At 40.8% G+C, this 21807-nt stretch overlaps 1 protein-coding gene across 1 annotated transcript; it reads right to left on the bottom strand.

Moving 5' to 3' along the window:
• Positions 1–1907: 1907 nt before the first annotated feature.
• Positions 1908–4363, bottom strand: CEBPB (CCAAT enhancer binding protein beta). The gene has a single exon (XM_012539705.3). The coding sequence runs from the start codon at positions 3961–3963 to the stop codon at positions 2875–2877; it is 1089 nt and encodes a 362-aa protein (XP_012395159.2). The 5' UTR covers positions 3964–4363; the 3' UTR covers positions 1908–2874.
• Positions 4364–21807: the final 17444 nt, after the last annotated feature.

The following is a 21807-nucleotide window of genomic DNA, read 5'->3' as shown; positions in this document are numbered from 1 at the left end:
CAGAGATAGAAGAGGCCTTAAAGTTCATCCAGTCCAAGAGTTCTTTACCTGGTATCTGTGAACCTGTTTTCTTTTTAATATTTTGATAACTGTATTTTGAGATAATTGGTTTCCTTTAAAATCCTATATAATTTTATACATTAAAAAAATTATTCAGTGAAGGGAACTATAGGATTCACCAGTTTGCCCAAAGGGTCTGTTACAAATTAAAAAAATCTTGAGTCCCTGATTCCATCTTACAACTGAGGAAACTGAGGTCCCAAGATGGAAAACAACTTGTTCAATATCACCTAATAAGTAAAGAGCTGAGATCTGAATCCAGTTCCAAACTTAATCCAAATACAACTCCAAAACTGTATCAGGATCAGACTATATCAGTTTCCTCCTTTATAAAATGAGAGATTGGTCTCAACTCGAGTCTTTTCAACTATAATGTGTTATGTACTTTGTATCCAAGTTCCCTTTTAGCTCTCTAATATTCAGTGAGTCCATGCTAACAAGTGTCACCCACAAGACAGATTCTGTAGTCAACTCTCTTTTACCCTTCTCTCCCCTTTGGATCTCATCTCCCAGGGCCCAAAGCCCAAATTTGGATTCAGACTAGGGGAGGAAATACAAAGAGTTTTCCAAAAACCTCGTTCTCCCTCGGGTGCTTCAGCCTTGGATTTAGGTCTTTAAATGAAAAGGGTGAAGAAAAAAAGGAGAGGAGGTAACAGGTATGAAGATAAACCATGTAGCTAACAATTGCAATTTCTTCCTCCCATCTGCCCTAGCTAACCTAGACTTCCACATTTTCACACCAATGCCAAAACAGACTTCACCAATCCCCCAAATTCTACTTCTTCCCCTCCTCCAACGTAGAAAAACTTTAAAGTATCATTAATCTAGGAACCAAAAGACTTGAATCCTAGTGGATCAGTCACTGATGTCGTGTGACCTTGGAAATCACTTTTTTCAGGGCCTTAATTGGATAAAAAGGCAGACCCCCTTGCCCCAAAATAGCACTGGACTAAATGGAGGTTCCTGCTCGAATATATGTAATTCTCTGAAATCCTTTTTTTAAAAATTCGTTTCCTAACTCTTGGATACAGTTTTAGCTCAAGATGTCAAAACATAAACCGTCATTTCAGGGCAAAACTTGCTACCTCCCCTCCCCCTCCCCCTCCCTCTCTTAGCTTAGCCTTGTGATTCAGCAAAGAAAACCAAGCTCTTTTCCCTCTCCCCAGTCTCCCTTTGAGTCGGCAGAGGATAGGAATCTCAGTCAATTCCCCTTTACTCGCACGATCTTTACTTATGCCTCTGTTCTGTGGCTGGTAGAGCAAATACAGATCCATCTTGTGATTGGACTACAGTAAATAGCCCCGCCTCTTCTCTTTCCATCCTCCCCACAACCATTACCCCATCCCCATCCCCCCACTCCCCCTCCCCCCCCCCCCCCCTCCCTCTCTCTCTCTCTCTCTCTCTCTCTCTCTCTCTCTCTCTCTCTCTCTCTCTCTCTCCCTCCCTCCCTCCCTTCCTCCCTCCCTCTTCCTCTCCCTTTCTCCTCTCTCTCCCTCCCTCTCTCTACCTCTCTCCCTTCCTCCCCCCCAAGAACCCCCCACCCCGAAATGAGGAAGCTCTTGAGATGATGGCACTCTATGCAGAAAGAAGAGGGGAACTTCTCTCCCAAGACCAATTCCAAACAGCCCCGTGGGTCACCCTCGCTCCTACCATAATTCTGCTGAGTCATTCAAAGTCCAGCCTCTAGCAAGTTGCTCTGTCCTTGAAAACAGCTGCCTCCAACCACTTCCTCGAGACCTATCTCAAAGTCCCCCACCTAAGGGCTTTAAAGGGAGGGGAGGGAGGAGGGGAGGGAAGACTTTTGTGAAAAAAAAAAATTCAAAAAAGCAAACCACTGCCCCCCCAAGGATCTTTTACTAGACGCAAAAGTTTATTAAAATTGTTCATTATTAATGCTTCAAACGCAGAGATCCCAAAATATACAGATGCCTCTTTCCTTATAGAAATAGATTATTCTTTATAATAAAAAAACGTAGGAACATCTTTAACAGATTACTCAATCCATGACTGACAGTTACACGTGGTTACATCAGTTGTGTACACAGTCGTTCCCAGCCATGTTTAAAGATTGCATCACTCACTTTCTGTTTGCTTGCCCGCCGCCCCCCTTCTCCGCTCAACTATATCTATGTATATATACATATGTGTATATATACATAATTTGTTTTTGTTTTTTTTTAAATAACGCTATGCCATAAATTCGCAGAGATCCCGGATCTGAACATTTGCTTGGTGGGAGGGGGGGATATATATATTTATATATATATATATATATATAAAACAATAAAATTACCAACAAGAAAGCCAATTCCGTCAACCACCAAGGTGCAGAAATTTTGCAAACGTCGCCAGGGGCTGACGGGAAAAGGAATCTGTGAAGGTTCTGACTTGGGGGTTGTTTGGGTGGCGGAGAGTAAGGGGGGGGGGGGGGCGGGCGATAGCAGAATCGGGAAGGATTAGGGAAACAACAGAGGATGATGGTGCCATTCTCGCCAGGCCCTTACTCAAATATGAATCTAAAACAACCCCCAGCAGCCCGTCTCGAAAACAACCTACCATTCTCCTCTCCCCACACAAACACCCACCAAATAAATCTTCGAGTCTCTGCCCTCTCTCCTTTTTGATAGATTTGTCCCACCCGGGAGCAGAAGCAAACAGCCCTGAAGCTAGCAGTCTCCAGATGTGGTGGTCAGTGGCTGCCAGATACGATCACCCCAAGTGCTCCCAGGCCAAGTGTCCTAGAAGGAGCTGGCCGTCTGGATGAGAGGCCTCCCCCTCGGTGGCGGCAGCTGGGGTTGCCAGAGGGCCGCTGGGCTAACAGTGTCCAGAGGAGGCCAGCAAGGGTTCGGGGAGCTGTTTGAACAAGTTCCTGAGCGTGCTCAGCTCTCGGGACAACTGCTCCACCTTCTTTTGCAGTCGCTCGTTCTCCGCAGTCAGCTCCAGCACTTTGTGCTGCGTTTCCAGGTTGCGCATCTTGGCTTTGTCGCGGCTCTTGCGCACGGCGATGTTGTTGCGCTCCCGGCGGATTTTGTATTCGTCGCTGTGTTTGTCCACGCTTTTCTTGGCCTTGCTCTTGGTTGGCAACTGGGTCGGGCCCCCCGGGTAGCAGCCTCCGGCCTTGCCCTCCGTCGGGTTCGGGGTGCCGGGGGGACTAGAGGAAGACGACGTGGACAGGTTGCCGCTACTGCCGCTTGGCACTGACTGGTAGCCCAGGTAGGAGCGCATGGCATAGGGCGAGCCGGCGGACATGCCCCCGCCCGGCCCCGTCGCCGAGTCCTCTTTTCTCTTGCAAGGCACTGAGTCCGCCACCGGTTCGAAACCGGGTTCGGCCTTGAGCTCGCCCGCCCCCGGCGGTGGCAGTGGCGGCGGTGGCTGAAGGGGCGTGAAGCAGCCGGGAGGGTGCAAGCCGCCTTTGCTGGAGCTCTGCTGAGCGAGACGGCCCAGGTTCAGGTAGCTGTAGTCTGGGCCCGGCGGCTTCTTGCAGCCGGCTCCGCTGCCTTTGGCGTAGTCGTCCGCGAAGAGGTCAGAAAGGAAATCGTGGTGGTGGGGGGGATGAGGAGGGTGCGCGTGGGGGTGGCCGGAGGAGGCGGGAGCGGAGGAGGCGGAGGCGGCGGAGGAGGCGGGAGGAGCCGGCTCGAAGTTCCCCCCCGCTGCTGGGGGAGGCGGCGGCGGCTGCTGAGGCTGCTGGGCGCCCAGCGGATCCAGGTAGGGGCTGAAGTCTATGGCTCTTTCGTGGTCGCCGATGCTGAGCTCGCTCATAGAACGGCCCCCGGGTCGGGGCGGGTGCAGCTTGAAAGGAGCTAAACAGTCCGCCTCGTAGTAGAAGTTCGCCACTTCCATGGATTTAAAGGCCGGAGGCTGCAAAGGGAGGCATGTTGGGTCCCAGGACACCAGGCGTTGCATGAAAGCAAAGGGGGAGAGAGGAAGGGGAAGGGGGAGGGAGAAAGGGGGGGGAGGGAGAAGGGAGCACGCTGGAGCAGGAGGCTTGGCTTGATGGTTTTCGCGGCCCCCCTCCGCCCCGGCCGCTGCAATCCTCCGGCACAGGGACGGAGGCTGCTTCCAGGCTTAAGCTGAGTCAGACGTTCTGGGATCCCCAGGAGCTGTGCTGTCACTGCTGCCGGGGTGCGGGACACCGTGCTGGGGCAGGCTTCTGCGGTGCTCAGCTCTGCTGCTGCGGCTGCTGTAGCTGCTTTGGCCGCTGCTACCGTGGCTGTGGCTGTGGCTGTGGCTGTGGCTGCTCCGGACCATCTGGTCCCTCCGGGTCCCGTGCGCGGCTGTGACTTGCTAAAGTTTCTCGCTCACCGGTTATTTATAAAGGCGGCCCTTAGCAACGGCCCATAGCTGCGTCACTGCTTGGCAGCCGGCCCCTAGCCGAGCATGCCGGGCCGCCGCTTCCCCTGCTCCTCCTGCGGCCGCCACTGCCACCGAAAGCTCCCCGCGATCCTAGCGCCACGAGCTGGTCCCGAAACCCAAGGAAGCGAAAAAACCCAGAAGCGCGTTTTGGGGGTCCAACGGACTACGGGTGGGCGACCCCATGTGCCTCTGCTCCCACCCCAAGGGAGAGGCTGGGGGAGGTGCGGCCCCGCCCCCTAAGGCGCTCTCTCTCTCTCTCTCTCTCTCTCTCTCTCTCTCTCTCTCACACACACACACACACACACACACACGCCACTATTCTTCTGTCCCCTATAGGAGACTAAAGCTCCCTATAGATCTTACCTCCACTCCACAGCTCTCCTCCAGAAAAGAGGGATTTCTGAGCCTCCCACACTCTGAGGGTCTTTGCTTGCGAAGCTACCTCTTTCTCTCTCCACAGGTTTGCACTCATCGACCCGCCCTACCCGCCCGCTAACCTGCGGGATGGTGGACAAGCAGTGATTCTGAGGCTGAGATCCGCAACAGTGAAGCTAGTTTCCCACCACCACGGTCTGGCCTTGCCTTCGTAATTTTTCCATCCCATCCCAAGCAACTACATACAGCACAGGGAGGTGCTTTATCCACCTCCCATTGCACCTGCAGTCAGGGCTCGGGGTCCTCTCTCGCGAAGCTGTCAACATACACATACACACACCTTCACCTCCATCTCCATCCCATCTTTTGGCTGGAGCTTCTAGGACTTCTAATCCACCAAGGAGTCGAAAACTTGGCAGTATATTCTTGGGAGTAGTTAGAGGCATGAGTTCGAGCTTATGTACAAGTCTGTATCCAGCGCACCCACCTGGGATGTGAGAGTGCTCTACATGGCCTGGCTCTTGTCGAGAGAAAGAGGGGTGGTCTCTAACCAGGTGCAAGCCTCAGTGTTAGCCATTAGCTCCTGTCTCCTATACAGGTGAATGATCTGAAAATGATTGAACATCTGGATTCGATTTCTGACCATAATTGAATTAGCAAGTCAGAGGATTTTACAGTTAAGAGCTGGAAAGGACATTATAGATTATTAGCTCAGTTTCCTTATTTTATAGAGAAGAAAACTGAGACTTATGTAGCTTGAATTCAGGTCTTCTCACTCCAGACCCAATGATCTCTCTACTCTACCACATCTACCACTATTCAGGGTATATGACAGGCCTGCTTTGGGGAGACTAGTCTCCTTTGCTATTTAAGAATATGAAGATAGAATGGGGGGGGAGAGACATCAGGTAAGGAAAAAGGACAGATATTAAACTGGAAGTCAAGAGATTTAAGTTCTGATCTAAACTGTGCCACCAGCACTCATTTTATGACTTTTGAATAAGTTACTTGCTTCAACCTCAGGATTTATTTGTTTTCCTACAAAAGTGGGTTGCAGGGACACATGGAAGCTTTCTTCCAGCTCTAATATCATAAGTTCTATAGTTCCTTCAAGCTTTTATGTTCCAAGGGCCCTTCTAGATGATATTCTACGGTTCTGCAGCTGGTTTCTTGCCTCATTCATTTCCCTTTCTGGAATTGTCCAAGGGACACTAGTGAATTCTGGTTAGCTGGCAAAGCTATAATAGGTCTGGCATTATTCATGTTTTGGACAGCTCCCTCCATCAGCCCAGGACCAAGCTGTCTAATGTGTCTTCTGCTTTTCTCCTAAAACCCTCCCACAAACCCTGACATATACAAACACATACACACACCACACAGTATAGACTATTCACATGCATACAAGCTTATTTGTTGATGACCTCTAACCCAACACCCCCAGGCTCTCACCCCTGTAAGGAGTTGCTCAAGTCCTGGTTTATCTGCTCCTTCAGTGATCTTTGCCCTGTAAGTGCTGGTGGAAAAAATGGCATCTCAGAAGCCTGAGGACAGATCAACTGGATGAGCCTGAAAAATTTTCAGGGCCTCTCCACAGCCTTGAGAGAGGTTGAGAGGCCATAGGGCAGAACCAGTCCTGAGGTTCCACAAATAGAACAATTGCACCTGACCCAGGCTAGAGGTTGAAGCTTTAAAAAAAAATACCTAAAACTGTTATACAAAAAAATGGGCAGAACCAGTCCTGGGGTTCCACAAATGGAACAATTGCACTTGACCCAGGCTAGAGGTTGAAGCTTTAAAAAAAAAAAAAAAAAAAAAAAAAAAAAACTTAAAACTGTTATACAAAAAAGTGTCATATAGTTCAGAGAGCTCTCTGGATTTGAGAAAATCTAGATTTGAGTCCCCTTGCTCTACCACTTACCAGCTATAAGATATTGCTCAAATCATTGCAACTCTGTATCTGCAAGGTAGAAAAACACCCATAAGCAAGACAGTTTTAAAAGTAAACGTAGAATTTATGATATACCTTTTTTTAAGCAAATCATATGAAATAGTGATTCCTGGTTTCATGTACAATCTTTTCTAGTGTGTGTTCTGTGTTCTGCTTTTTTTTTTTTTTTTTTTTTTGGTGTTTAAATTCAGAATAAACAATTTAAATTCATAATGGAATAATAACTTTTGTTTCATTAAATCATGAAGATCAAATTAAGTAATCTATGCAAAATACTCTAAGTCATAAATTTTATATTAATGCCAGTGTCATTATTGTTGTTACTATTTTGTCCTGGGACTATTATCAGTCAACATACTTTTCTGAATATATATTACCCCTTTGTGACATAATGCAGTCATAGTGAATCTTAGACTATAGATTTTCAAAAATTGAAAGGGACATTTCAAAATACTAATAGTTTAAAGAAAGCCTAGAATATAGAATCTCAGAACCAAAAGGGAAAAATTAGTTCAACCCTTTCATTTCCTTTTTTTTTATTTTTAAGTTCCTTATTCTGAACTTTATAATTATAAACAAAAACGTTCAAATAAAATATAAAATGATTGTAGACAAAACAATTCAAATCAAGATTTATTAAAAAGCCTACCAAATGGTAGATACTATGCAAAACACTAAGAATGGAAAAGACAAAAATGAAGGAGTCTGTGCCTTGGAGAAACTAACATTCTTTTACATATCTGATGAACTCACATAGTTTCGAGGGTCAAATGAGATAATGTATATGAAAGTCTTTTGTAAATTACAAAGTCCAAGTTGTTTACATTGGTTTTTAAAATATACATATTAATTAAGCAAAATAAAAAGTATTCCATTTGCTTCCATGATCTCTTTTGATCCTTTTATTTAATTTTTTAATTTGGTTGCATAATGTTTAATAGTGGTTATATATATTTTACTATGATTCATTATATATTTCTTACGATTCTGTTCCCTTCAGTTTGCATTTTATATCTTCCCATATTTCTTCACATTCTTGATAATTATCATTTTTATGGTGCAATTATATCTCATTTCATTACATTCATATCCTGCAATTTGTTCATACCTTCCCCAATTATTGGATGTATACCAATCTCCTGATCTTAAAGAGAAGGGAATTATAAATTGACCCAGAAAAGAGAAATGACTTGGCCATGGTCACACATGGTCCTGGAACTGAAATCCATGTTCCCTGACTCCAAGTTCAAGGCTTTTACTATCCCATACTTTCCATTCTCTCTCCCTTCAAGGTTGCCCTTGATAACAACAAACATTGATTTAGAAATTACTGGGCCCTCAGAATCAAATAATCCAGCTGATTATTCAAACAGCTTGAAACCTATTCAGGGAATTGCCCTAAATCCACACTCTCCAGGGTAGGGCCTTTCAGGAAACTATCCAGAAGACTCAGATCCTAGAGAGGAACCAGAATCGGTAATCACTGAATTTCTTCCCTCCTTTCAAGTCTTTTGCCCCTTCCCTTCCATGGAAAACTGAACGAAGGCAGGTCAAGTTGTGAAACAGTGCCTTGTAGTGGAAAGAGCAGTGGATTGGAAGACAGTTCAAATCTCTACTGTGAATTCAGCCATGTGACCTGGACAAGTCACTTAACCCCTGTTTCTTCAGCTCTAAAATAAGGATAATAATGGTACCTACTTCGGAATTGTTTCAAGAATCAAATTTGTAAACTGTATCTGGTACTTAATAATGCTTATTCCTATTCCTTGCTTTGCTCTCCCTAAGCTTTAAGTTCCTCATTGTTAACCTGATAGGATTCAACTAAGTGGTCTCTAGAACCTTGATAGCCCTGACATACTATATTCTGAGTTCCTTTAGAGCTCTGGTATTTTTCAGTTATGTAAACTATTAAAAAGGTCATTGGCCTCTCTTTGGTTGGCTCCAGTGATATACAGTATCTACAATATTCTCTTGCCTTGGTGTACTGTTTTCAAAGCATCTTTAGCCATGTTTCTGTTGTTCAGTCATTTTCAATCATGTCCAACTCCTTGTGACCCCATTTGGGATTTTCCTGGCAAAGATACTAAAGTGATTTGTCATTTCCTTCTCCAGCTCATTTTGTAGATGAGGAAACTGAGACAAACAGGGTTAAGTGATTTGCTCAGGATCACACATCTGGTGAGTGTCTGAAGCCAGATTTAAACCCCATAAGATGAATCTTCCTATCTCTAGGCCCAACATTCTCCAGGGGTCCTTAAACTACGGCCGGAGGGCCAGATGCAGCAGCTGAGGACAATTATTCCCCTCACCCAGGGCTATGAAGTTTCTTTATTTAAAGGCCCACAAAACACAGTTTTTCTTTTTATTATAGTCCAGCCCTCCAACAGTGTGAGGGACAGTGAACTGGCCCCCTATTTAAAAAGTTTGAGGACCCCTGCATCTAACCACTTCGCCATCTAACTGCCCTATATCAATGATCTCATGTGACTATGGCTTTAGTAGAAAAGACTGCTGTAATCAAGAAAGTCCTGAGTTCAAATTCCTACTTCTGATACTTATTGACTATGGACTATGATTAAGTTAACCTTTCTGAGTTTATTTACCCATCTATATAATGGGTATGATAATCATAATTCACAAAATCATTTTAAGGATCAAATTAAATAAACATTATTTATAACATAATATAATGTAAAGACCTTCATGAATCCTATAGTGCTATATAAAAATCCTCAGTGATCCTGTAGGTTTTGTTATACTCATTTACAGATAGAGAAACTGAGGCCCAGAGACAATCTACTCATAGCCATCACAAGTCAGTGGTTAGACTATAACCAACATTTGGAACTCTTGGCTCCTAATCTAGTGCTTTTGCCACTGTAGCCACCTTTTGGAGGTAAAGCTCAACCCAAGAAGTCTTCCCTCTCAGAGAATACACATTCATATGCACCCAGAGAATCATAACATGCCAGAGTGAGAAGAGACATAGCACACAGAGCACAGTGTGTCAGAGGGTGAAGGGGCCTTAGCTATCATCTGATCTGATGGAGTAAAAATCAAATAGAAACACAAATTAGCATTATTTATGTTGTACTTATTTTATTTTTATTTTATTTATTTTGGAAAACATGTTCCCATTACATGTTAATCTGGTTCCTCTGTGTCAGGAGCCAGCCAATAAGTGTGAAACCTCTGATCTAGTCCCTCTCTTCCTTACCATTTTGATCTTGCCTCTCCTCTCTCAAGAACCTCAACCTGGATTCCACAAATGGTGAAATCAGTGACAGTCCCTTACCTTCACTTAGGTGGCTTGTATGCATAAGTGATGTAATTCCTTGTTTTTATAAACACTCATTTCCTAAAGCCCTGGCCTGACATTGCCCATCCCCAATCACCTGGATATCAACTGGACCTGGAAGCTCTTTTATTTAGTTCATAATCCAGTTCCTCAGTAGGTACCTGAGGCTTGGTCAGTGAAAAATACCTGGATTCTACTGGGATCTGGCTTGGCTGCTGACTGAATATCTCTTGAAGCAGTAGTGCATTTGGAGAAGCTGTGAAAATTCTGTCAAGGTATTTAAAATTAATCTGGAAGAAATGAGAAGAGAAGCAATGAAGAATTTTTGAGACACCTTGTTTCTCTTGATCACTGCATACCTAGAGAGGAGCTGCCTTCTTACTGAGTACACAGTTCACTTACATTTATTCTCCCAGAACTCCTTACAGGTGGGAAAAAATAGGTACTATTCTCTCCATTTGACAGATGGCAAAACTGAGGTTAAATGGCTTGCCCTGGGTCACACATCAAGTAGAGAAAAAACAAAAACCAGAAATCTGTTCTCCTACCTGCTAGAAGAATGTTCTTCCAAAATAGTGGCTTTGCTACTCCATTTGCTACTCCATTCTGTCATCCTTTAGAATTGTAGGTTCTTAAAACTAGAAATGATATTAAGCATTATTCAATACCCTGTTGAATTCAGTGGACAACTATGTGCACGGTGAATAGAATACTGGCCCTGGAGTCAAGAAGATTCATCTTCCTGAGTTCAAATCCAGCTTCAGACACTTAACTAGTCCTGTGACCCTAAGCTAGGCACTTAACCCTATTTGTCTCAGATTCCTCATCTGAAAAATGAGCTGGAGAAGAAAGTAGAAAAACACTTCAGTATCTTTGCCAAGAAAGCCCCAAATGGAGTCACAAAGAGTTGGATACTAGTGAAATAACTGAATAACAACAATTAAATTCAACATTTCCTCTACAGTGTTCCTGACAGGTCTAACTGAACACTTCCAGTCACAGGGAGATAGATCACTACCTCAAAGGGGAGGCAATTTTATTGTCTGAACTGAACTGAAATCTATTCCTTTTTTGTTTTCCTCATCTGTCCTAGTTATTTTCTAGAAACACACAAAATAGATCTAATCTCTCTTTCTCTTTAAAATCCTTAAAATATTTCAAGTCACTACCCTTTTCTGGGATTTAGTTTCCTTCTCTGTAAAATGAAGGATTTGGACCAAATGATTTGTAAAGTCACTTCCAAGTCTTAACATCCCATTTTTTAAGGTCTCTCCTAACTTTGACATTCAATGTTTTAATCTCTCTCTCTCTCTCTCTCTCTCTCTCTCTCTCTCTCTCTCTCTCACACACACACACACACACACACACACACACACACACACACACAAAACCCTCAGGTTTTATGTTATTTTTAATTCTTTGGGTCCTTCCAGCAAGGACATTTTTGATTTGAAGATAGCTATCATGTTGCTGACATTGGTCAGTGTTTTAGGGGATAGGAACTATTAATTATATTTTTGATGAGGAGTAAACATTTGCAGTGCTATTTGGAAAATGCTAGAGAAGCCCATGCTGCCCCATGCATATATGAGAAATGGACATATCAACAGAGGACTAATGTGCTCTCCTTGCCTTACAGTGATATTTCTGGTTCCAAACTGATCCCATAAATCTGATCCATATTTGACTCCATAACCCTTCCATTTTGCCCCTTCACCAAAAGAAAGAACATGGCCATTTCAAGAGACACTTGAAATTTTGCAGTTTTAATTACAGAATAACAGAAAGTCAGAGCTGCAATCAGAGCTGCAAGGGACAGCCTACCTAAAGAAGGAGGCTACTTTCCAACAACATTGTAATAACAACCTAATATATTTATATAATAGTTTTGTTGTTCAGTCATTTCAATCATGTCCAACTCTTCATGACCACATTTGGGGTTTTCTTGGCAAAGATACTAGAATGGTCTGCCATTTTCTTCTCCAGTTCATTTTACAGATGAGGAAACTAACGTAAAAGGGGTTAAATGATTTGCCCAGGGTCACACAGTCTATAATGATCTGAGGATAGATTTAAACTCAGGAAGATGAGGTTTTTGGCGACCACCTAGCTGTCTCAATATCTTACAGTGCTTTAAAGTTTGCCAATATCTCATTTGATTTTCAAAACAATCTTATGAGGTAAATTATTTTTATAAATGAAGAAATTGAGGCTGATTAAGGTTGAATAACTTGCCCAGGCTCACACAGCTCACAATGATCTGAGCTTAAATTTTTCCGACTTCAAGTTCAATGTAGGATCGGCAAAGCCATTCAGCTTCCTATAAATAACATCCCTCACAAACAGCTGATAGGCCTCTTCTTGTATGCCTTTAGTAAAGGGTAGTTCACTACCTTACTATGCTCCTTGAAATCCCATAAAATGTTTACAGCCAAATAAGATCGAAAGCAAGGAAAGAAATCAGCTAAATATTTTAATTACAATTGCTGAGGAAATGAGTCAAGTTTTCAATAGCACTCTGCAAAGCATTTTCCTCACCATAATCCTTAGTGGTATTGTTATCCCTATTTTACCAAGGTGGAAACATGCTCACTGAGGTCAAAGAACTCCCCAATAATCAAAAAGTTTATAAAGTCAGAACAGGGATAAAAACCTAGATCTCCCAAATCTAACATGTCCTTCAGACTTTTTGCTGTACTGGCCCCTTGCCTCTCTTTCCTTTCCTTCCTCCCAACCCAGTGGAGCCATCACCAGTTGCCATTGGACTCTGGAGGAGGGAGTGAGTCTGATGACTTTGCATACCTCTGCCCCACTTAAATCCAATTCATTTGTAGGTTAAGACATCATCCTCCTGATATCACCAGTCCTTTTCAAGAAGGAAGGATGATAGACAACAATCCCCCCAACTTCATAGGCATGGAACTGAAATTTAAATCCAGGACTCCTCTGACTAGATGCAAATTACTAGTTGGAATTCATAGTTTTCATTTAATCTCATCTCAGGTGCTAGCTCCTAAAAAGGAACTTTTCTGATCTCCTCAGTTGTTCATATGCTGTTTGCTACCCACTCCAAAATGACATTGACATTTGTATTTATTTACATGATTTTTCTCCATGTGTGCTGTATACATCCCAGCAGACTATATAATTCCCTTGAGGATGAAGACTATTTGATTTTGGTTTTACTTCCCCAGTTCCTTGTAGAATATATATGAACGTCACATGTTATTCCATCATTTCAATCATTTCCAACTCTTTGTGACCCTATTTGGAGTTTTCTTGGCAAATACTGGAGTAGTTTGACATTTCCTTCTCTATCTCATTTTATAGATGAGGAAACTGAGGCAAAGTGACTTCCTTTAAAAAGGTTAAGTGACCTGCTCAGGATCAAATAGCCTAGTAAATGTTTAAGGCCATACTTGAACTCCGGTGTTCCTGACTCCAGACCCAGTGTTCTATCCATTGCTCCACCTAACTACCCTAAATGGCACATAGTAAGTGATCAATAAATCCTTGTTGTTTAATTGTACAAGGAGAACATTTTTGTGTTTGCTGCTGCCTCTGTTGCCATTATTGTTGGGCAGCCAGGTGGTGAAGTGTAAATCCAGGGCCTGCAGTCAAGACCTGAATTCAAATACTTGCTGTGTGATTCTGACCAATCAATTCGTCTCTCTAAGCCTCAGTTTTCTCATCTGTAAAATGCAGACAATAAAAGCACCTACCTTGCAGGATTGTTATGAGAATCAAATGAGTTAACAGGCAAATCTTAAAATGCTATGTAAATACTAGCTTATCATCATGATTTTAATCCAGCCAAATGATGTTATGGTCTCCCCTAACATTCATATGGTGACACTTGAGAGCTGAAAGGCTCACAACTTTCATGGGATAAAAACTGATTGGTTGGTTTTCTAGTTGTAACAAGGTTCCTTCAGCATTCTGGGGCCCTAAGATGTAACTTGACTGGACACATACTGCCACCTTGTGTCCAACTTTGAAGAACACTAGTTACTAGATCCCATTTTTGAAGAGACTGTCATTACCTTCCAGGACAAAGAGAATCATAGAATTCTAAGAAAGAATAGTCCTTAGACACAACATCTGGTTGAATCTCGTAATTTTACATATAGAGAAACTAAGATCCAGGGAGAGCAAAAGGCATTCTAAAGACCACACAATAAATTCGTGGCTGTACCATAATTAGAGTCAAGTTCTGCTTTACAATTGTTACATGATTTGGGAGCAAGTCTAACCCCTGTACACCTCAAAAATCATTTGGTCCTTGCTAACAGATAAGGAAACTAAGTACTTCCACCTCTGAAGTCCTTTGTTTTTCTGATTCTTTTGGACTCCAAGTATTCTTTCCACTGGTCCACCTGTTTCTTGGCAGGCTGTTTCCCTCTACCCCCAACCAGGCTTTATTGTACCAAATTAAATTCATGAACATTTTGTCACCAGGGATATATTTCTGGGAATCACAATTAAGAGCCATAACTTATGTAGGGGGAGAAAGAGGGAGGGAGGGAGAGAGGGAGAGAAGGAGAGAGGAAGAGAGGGAGAGAGAGATAGATGAGAGAGAGAGAGAGAGAGAGAGAGAGAGAGAGAGAGAGAGAGAGAGAGAGAGAGAGAACACCTTGTGTTTTACAAAATATACTAGGGTTTATATTCAGACCCTGAAACTCATTAACCATATGACAATGAGCAAATAATTTAAACTCTTTGAACCTCCCTTTCCTTCATCTGTACAACAAGGATGATTATAATCACACTACCTTTGGAATCTACAATTGAAAGCAATTTTAGAAAACATAAAATCCAGTCTTCTTCTTTTATAAATACCAAACCCAGGCCTAGAGAGTTAAACAGACTTTTCCCCCCAAGGCATTTAGTTTGCAGAGCAGAGATTTGATTTCTTGTCTTCTGGCTGAAAAATCCAGTAATCTTTCCCCACCAGCACATAGCTTCATAGTAAATAAGTGTCATATGGGATAATGCATGTGAAGTACTATCTAAATGTCAGCTATTATTATGATTATGTCTGTGTTTGTATATGCTTATGGTTATGTGTGTTTATATGTCTGTGTTTATATGTATAAGTATTTAAGGACATGCCTGGGCAAACTCTGACATGCATCCAGAAGAGTCTGGTAACCTCCCTTCCCCTTTATTGTCTTCTGAACAAGAGGCCAATGCATCTGTGCATCCTCTACAGGGAACTGGGAAGAAAGACAAAACCTGAGAGAGAAATAGACACAGAGATACAGAGAGAAGAGAAGAAAAAAAAAGAGGGGGAGGAGGAGAGAAAGAAGAAAGAGGAAGAGAAAAAAGGAGGGAGGAGGAATAAAAGGAGGGGGAGAAGGAGGAGGACAAGGAGAACAAGAATAAAAACAAAAACAAATACCTAGCCATAATTTGGATCTGGAAATAAGCCAACAGGGTGCCTCATCTTTTTTTCAAGCTTTTTATTTTCAAAACATATGCATGGATAATTTTTCACCATTGACCCTTGCATAGCCTTGTGTTTCAGATTTTCCCCTCCTTCCCCCCAACCCCCTCTCCTAGATGGCAAGCAATCCAATATACATTATACAAGTTAAAGTACATGTTAAATCCAATATGTGTAAACATATTTATACGATTCTCTTGTTGCACAAGAAAAATCAGATCAAAAAGGAAAGAAAATGAGTAAGAAAACAAAATACAAGCAAATATCAAAAAGAGTGAGAATATTATGTTGTGATCCACACTCCGTTCCCACGATCCTCTCTCTGGGTGTAGATGGCTCTCTTCATCACAAGATCATTGAAACTGGCATCAAGTATCTCATTGTTGGAAAGAGTCACTTTCATCAGAATAATTGTTGTATCATATTGATGTTGCTACTACAACGATCTCTTGGTTCTTCTCATTTCACTTAGCATCAGTTCATGTAATCCCCTCCAGGCATCTCTAAAATCATCCTCCTGATTATTTCTTATAGAACATTAATATCCTTTTCATTCATTCATATACCATAACTTATTCAGCCATTCTCCAACTGATGGACATCCACTAAGTTTCCAGTTTCTTGCCACTATGAAAAAAAAACTGTTTCATCTTCAAGACCCCAAAAAGAAAGAACAATTAACACAGCAGAGAAATATGCTTTCATAGCAAGGGATGACCTGGGCCTTTGCCTCCTGAATCATGTGGATTATACAGATTCAGAGAGAAGAGAAGGTGGACCCTCTGAGTGTTCAGGGCTTCTGGTATGAGTTTATGCCACATTTTTATTGTATTAAATAAAGCCTGTTTTGTACTGGATACCTTATAAACTTGAATATCTGTAGGGGAGTTACACAAGCAAAATGCTTATATTCCTAAGGGAACCCTGAGTTGAGACATGAACAAAAAAATTACTGAAGGCAACCCTCAAGGTGAACTTCATCCTGGGCAAACAGTTGACAAATAAGTTTCATATGAATATTTATATTCCTATAAACATAATTGTATGTGTATATGGAATGTATAGGGTGTTCAGGAAAAACCATTATCTTTGATGTGAAGACTTTCAGTTTGTTTTCGGGGTTGTCCATCCATTTTCGGTGTCCGTGTTTCACTCAACTCTCACTTGTTGCTCCAAGAAGCTGCAGCATGCACAGCAGCCATACCCTACTAAAACCATTTCATCAAACAGGGTAGACCAGGTTGAATGTAATCAGTGGAGAGTAAGACTGACAACTCTGAGCAACTGAGCCTCACTTAGATCTAATTCATGAGTAAGTCTTCAAGAATTAAGGATAAACAACATGTGCTTATATAAAATAGAGGTGGAGTTGTGGTTGGATGGATAGGTAACTAGTATGGTACAATATTGGATGTCCTTTCCCTCTTCACTCATCTACACATTTCTTTCCTTCTGTGTGTCCCCAGTAGGAAAAACTTGGGAGGATTCAATATTTAATACCAGGTGATTTGGGGAAAGCTATTTTGAATCTTTAGGCCTGCTTTCACAAATGTCAAATGAACAGGTTTTACCAGATAATCTTTAAGGTCTCTCCAAGTTCTAAACAATTTAACCAGAATTTATAAAACTTTAGAGATCATAAATCCCAGGATTGCAGAAGCTAGTTTTACTGAGCATTGCATGCTGGGTTTTGTAGGTGTAAGTAAATGGAACTAGTCACTCATGTGAAAGAAGATTGCATGGTATAGAGGAAACAGAATCTGAAAGACCTGAGTATGAGTCCTCTCTCTGCCACTTCCTATCTGTGTAACTTTGGACAGTCTTACTTGCTCTGGACTTCAGCTTCTTTTTCCATGAAGTGAAGGAAGGGCTTGGACAAATTACTTAGGCGCTCCTTTTCAGCTCAGCCTCTATACACCTATAAGACAACTTAACTGTTCTAACCATCTTCACCAACCTAACTCCTCATTGAGAGAAGCCAGAACCAGGGAAGCAGCTAGTGCACTGACTACATAAATGAGGTATGAGTAAGACTGTCTCTAAGCAAATCCACTATATGAAAATCCACATTTACACAGATGTTCGGGATTTTTTGCTTTACAAAAAGATTCATAATTCCTTTAAATGGATAGACTACCTTAATCCTGAGTAGTGGAAAGATTATTCAGTTTATAAAATTTTGACAAATGCTGTATGGAGCAATGGTGTGGAGTCAGGAAGATCTGAGTTCAAAGCTGACTTTAGTTAAGTGATCCTAGACAAGTAATTTAATCTCTGCTTGCCTCAGTTGCTTCATTTGGAGTATATTAGAGGCATAAGATAGGATACACTCTTAGAACCTGGAGACATAATCAGAAAGAATCACTGTAAATTGTTGTCCAGTTATTTCAGTCTTATTCTACTTTACATTACTCTATTTGAGCTTTCTTGAAATAATTTGTTATTTTCTTCTCCAAATCATTTTCAGATGAGAAAACTGAGGCAAATTGGGTTAAGTGACTTGCCCAGAGTCACATAATAACTATCTAAGGCCAGATTTGAGCTCAGAAAGAATGAGTTTTCCTGACTTCGGGCCCAGCACTCTATCCTTGTGCTACCTAGCTGTCTGTACCACCTGCTAAAACTGAAGCTAACAACAGAAGTCAGAGACTGTGGTTTCTCTCTCTGCAATGTCTAGCCCTTCTGTCTGTTCTTTCTCTTTGTTCACACCACCATCACCTGAGTTCGGGTCCTCCTCACCTTTCACTTCTGACTTGGCTTCCCTTCCTCTCATCTCTCTCTACTCCAATTCACCCTCAGATACCAAAGTATTTATTCTGAAGATTGACCATGTGACCTCCTTCTATTTAATAACCTTCAATAGCTCCCAATTCCCTTTAGGATCAAATATAAACCCCACTGTTTATAATTTAAAGTTCTTCACAATCTTGCTCTTTTCTATCCCTCTAGTTTTCTCACACATTACTTCCCTGCACAGATTCTATGGTCTCATCACGATGGTTTATTTATTATTTCTTACACACCATAGTCAGTCTCTTACTGGTCCTTCTCATTTTGAATGCTCTCCCTTTAATCCTTTATATCTTAGATTCCCTTATATCTAATTTCCTTCACAACTCATTTCAGAAGATCTCTCCCAGTCAGTTTTTTCCCCCTGTAAAGTTATTTTGTATAAATTCCAGAGATAGTTTGTACCTATGTACAAGTTGTCTCTTCTATTAGAGTATGCAAATTTGGGGGAAATAAATTACCAACTTGCCCAGAGTCACTTAGCTAGTGACTTTCCAGTGTGGGAGGCTGGATTTGGAATTCAGATCATGCTAATTCTATGGCCAGTGCTCTATCCGATGCACCGTCTAGCTGCCCCAATTAGCATTGATTCAATTCATCATGTATTGAATACCTGTGATGTATAAGGAATGTGATATATTCTACTGATGCAAAGACAAAAATAATCAACAGTTCTTTCCTTCAAAAAGTTTATATTGGTGGTATAGGGATTTCGGGGGCAGGACAGGGAGGGAACAATGTTAAAGACTACATCATTCCATTGTTGGTGGAGTTGTGAACAAATCCAGCCATTCTGGAGAGCAATCTGGAATTATGCCCAAAAAGTTATCAAACTGTGCATACCCTTTGACCCAGCAGTGCTACTACTGGGCTTATACCCCAAGGAGATACTAAAGAAGGGAAAGGGACCTGTATGTGCCAAAATGTTTGTGGCAGCCCTGTTTGTAGTGGCCAGAAGCTGGAAAATGAATGGATGCCCTTCAATTGGAGAATGGTTGAGTAAATTGTGATATATGAATGATATGGAATATTATTATTCTGTAAGAAATGACCAGCAGGATGAATATAGAGAGGCTTGGAGAGACTTACATGAACTGATGCTGAGTGAAATGAGCAGAACCAGGAGATCATTATATACCTCAACAACAATATTGTATGAGGATATATTCTGATGGAAGTGGATTTCTTTGACAAAGAGAAGATCAAACTCAGTTTCAATTCATCAACGATGGACAGAAGCAGCTACACCCAAAGAAAGAACACTGGGAAATGAATGTAAACTGCTTGCATTTTTGTTTTTCTTCCCGGGTTATTTTTACCTTCTGAAACCAATTCTCCCTGTGCAACAAGAGTACTGCTCGGTTCTGCACACATATATTGTACCTAGGATATACTGTGACATATTTAACATGTATAGGACTGCTTGCCATCTTGGGGAGGGGATAGGGGGAGGGAGGGGAAAAGTTGGAACAGAAATGAGTGCAAGGGATAATGCTATAAAAAAATCCAAGCATAGATTCTGTCAATAAAAAGTTATAATTATTTTTTTTAAAGACTGCATCATTCACACAGGTAATTTTTAAGAAGGAAAGGACATGGGAGGATCAGGAAAGGTTTCATAGAATAGGTGGGGCCAAGCTTCTAAGGAAGATAAATATTATAAAAAATAGATAGGAAGAAAAAACTGTCAGATTAAGTTATGATATATGAATATGATGGAATACTATTATACTGTAAGAAATGAGAAAATAGATTATTAAAAAATATGGAAAGACTTGAATGAGAGTAAAGTAAGCAGGATCAGAACAATTTATACTATAAAATTAACATTATAAAAATGAAAAATTTGAAGACATTTGTAAACTGATAAAGAATGAAATGTGTAGAATCAGAGGAATTTATACCAGGACAAAAATATGATAAAAACAAACAACTTTGAAGACTCTAAAAAGGATGATTGATATAATGATGAGTTGTGATTTTAAAAACTAATGATCAAACTTAATATCCATTACAGATGAATGATGGATTTATAATGTGTGTTGTATTGCATTGAGCCACTAGAATACTTTATTTTGTTTGACTTCACATATTTGTTAAAGAAATTTCTTTTTTTTTTATTTTTTCCTTCCAATGTGTCAGAGGATGGGAGGGGAAAAAAAATATTTGTTCATTAAAAAAAATCCAGGCTGTCAATAAAAAGTTATTTAAAAAAACAACGTAAGAATATTGCAGTAGTTCCATATTTGATATATTAGGTAACAAAGCACAAAGCCCAGCACATCATAAATGTTGAATAAATGCATTTTTCTTCAAAAAAAAATCCAGGGGAAGGGATTACAGAAGTCAAGTATTATATTCATTTTCAGATGAGGTCATTGTATTATTAGTTTTATATAACTGTTTTACCTTATTACTAGAGACCTCTAACAAAACAAGAGTAATCTGTAAACATGTGCAATTGTTAAGCAAAATATAAATAATAATAATAGCAGTCATTTATATAGCACTTTAAGGTTTGCAAAATGATTTGCAAATATTGCTTCATTTTATCCTCACAACAATATAATAGAGAGGTGCTATTATTATCCCCATTTTATGGACAATGAAATTGAGGTAGGCAGGTTAAATAATTTGGCAGCTAATAAGAATCTAATACCAGATTTGGTTTTAGGTCTTCCTGCCTCCAGGGCCAAAGTTCTACCTACGCTTTCATCTCAATTCCGGATTTCTTTCTAAGAAAACTAAAAATAAAATATATTTAAAATATCTAAAATAAATAAAATATCTAAAATAAAATAAAATATCTAAAATAAAAAGGCAGTACATTCAAGGCATAAGGGATGATTTATGCAAATGTGCACTGGTGGGAAATGGACTGCTGACTTTGCAAAAAATTAGTAGTTAACTTTTGTTTGTATAGAATTTTTTTAAAAATGAATGATCTGAGATAAGGCTAGAAAGAAAACCAGATTGTGAGGGGGTGAGGCTAAGTGCAAGACCATGGACTTCGTACTTTATTTTAGAGGCAATGGGGAACCCCACTAAGAGTTTTTAAAAAAAGGATACAGATATGTGCCTTAGGAAATTTTGGTAACTGTGTAGAGGTGATTCTATAATAGCTCACAATGCTACATGACTGCCAATCATAGAACACCATTGTGGAAATAAAACTGACATATCTCCAGAAGTGATATTAAAAAGAAAGTTATTATCAAGGACATATATAACTGAGAAAATGAAGTGGGCTACTCGTATAGTGAGAATAAAGGATAACAGATGATATACACAAAACCAAAAAGTTTTTGCATGGAAAGCAGAACTTCACTGGAAGACTAAGAATCCCACACAGCAAGAGAAGATGAATGGACTGAACTTTGGTCTAGTGTAAGGAATACCCATAGGAATGATGTCATAGATCTACTTAAAAGAATGTACATTTCTATAGTATGTGAAGGTTGACCAATTCTTTTCCTTATAACAGAGAAGGAAAGAAAGTAAGTAGTAACCTCATTTTGCAAATAAGAAAACTGAAAT

Source organism: Sarcophilus harrisii, chromosome 2, assembly GCF_902635505.1.
Source record: "Sarcophilus harrisii chromosome 2, mSarHar1.11, whole genome shotgun sequence".
Lineage (NCBI taxonomy): Eukaryota > Metazoa > Chordata > Mammalia > Dasyuromorphia > Dasyuridae > Sarcophilus > Sarcophilus harrisii.
This window is presented reverse-complemented; position numbering and strand designations above follow the sequence as displayed.

Excerpts from the sequence above, each read along its gene's own strand:
- CEBPB (XM_012539705.3), bottom strand. The coding sequence starts at position 3,963 with ATGCAACGCCTGGTGTCCTGGGACCCAACATGCCTCCCTTTGCAGCCT.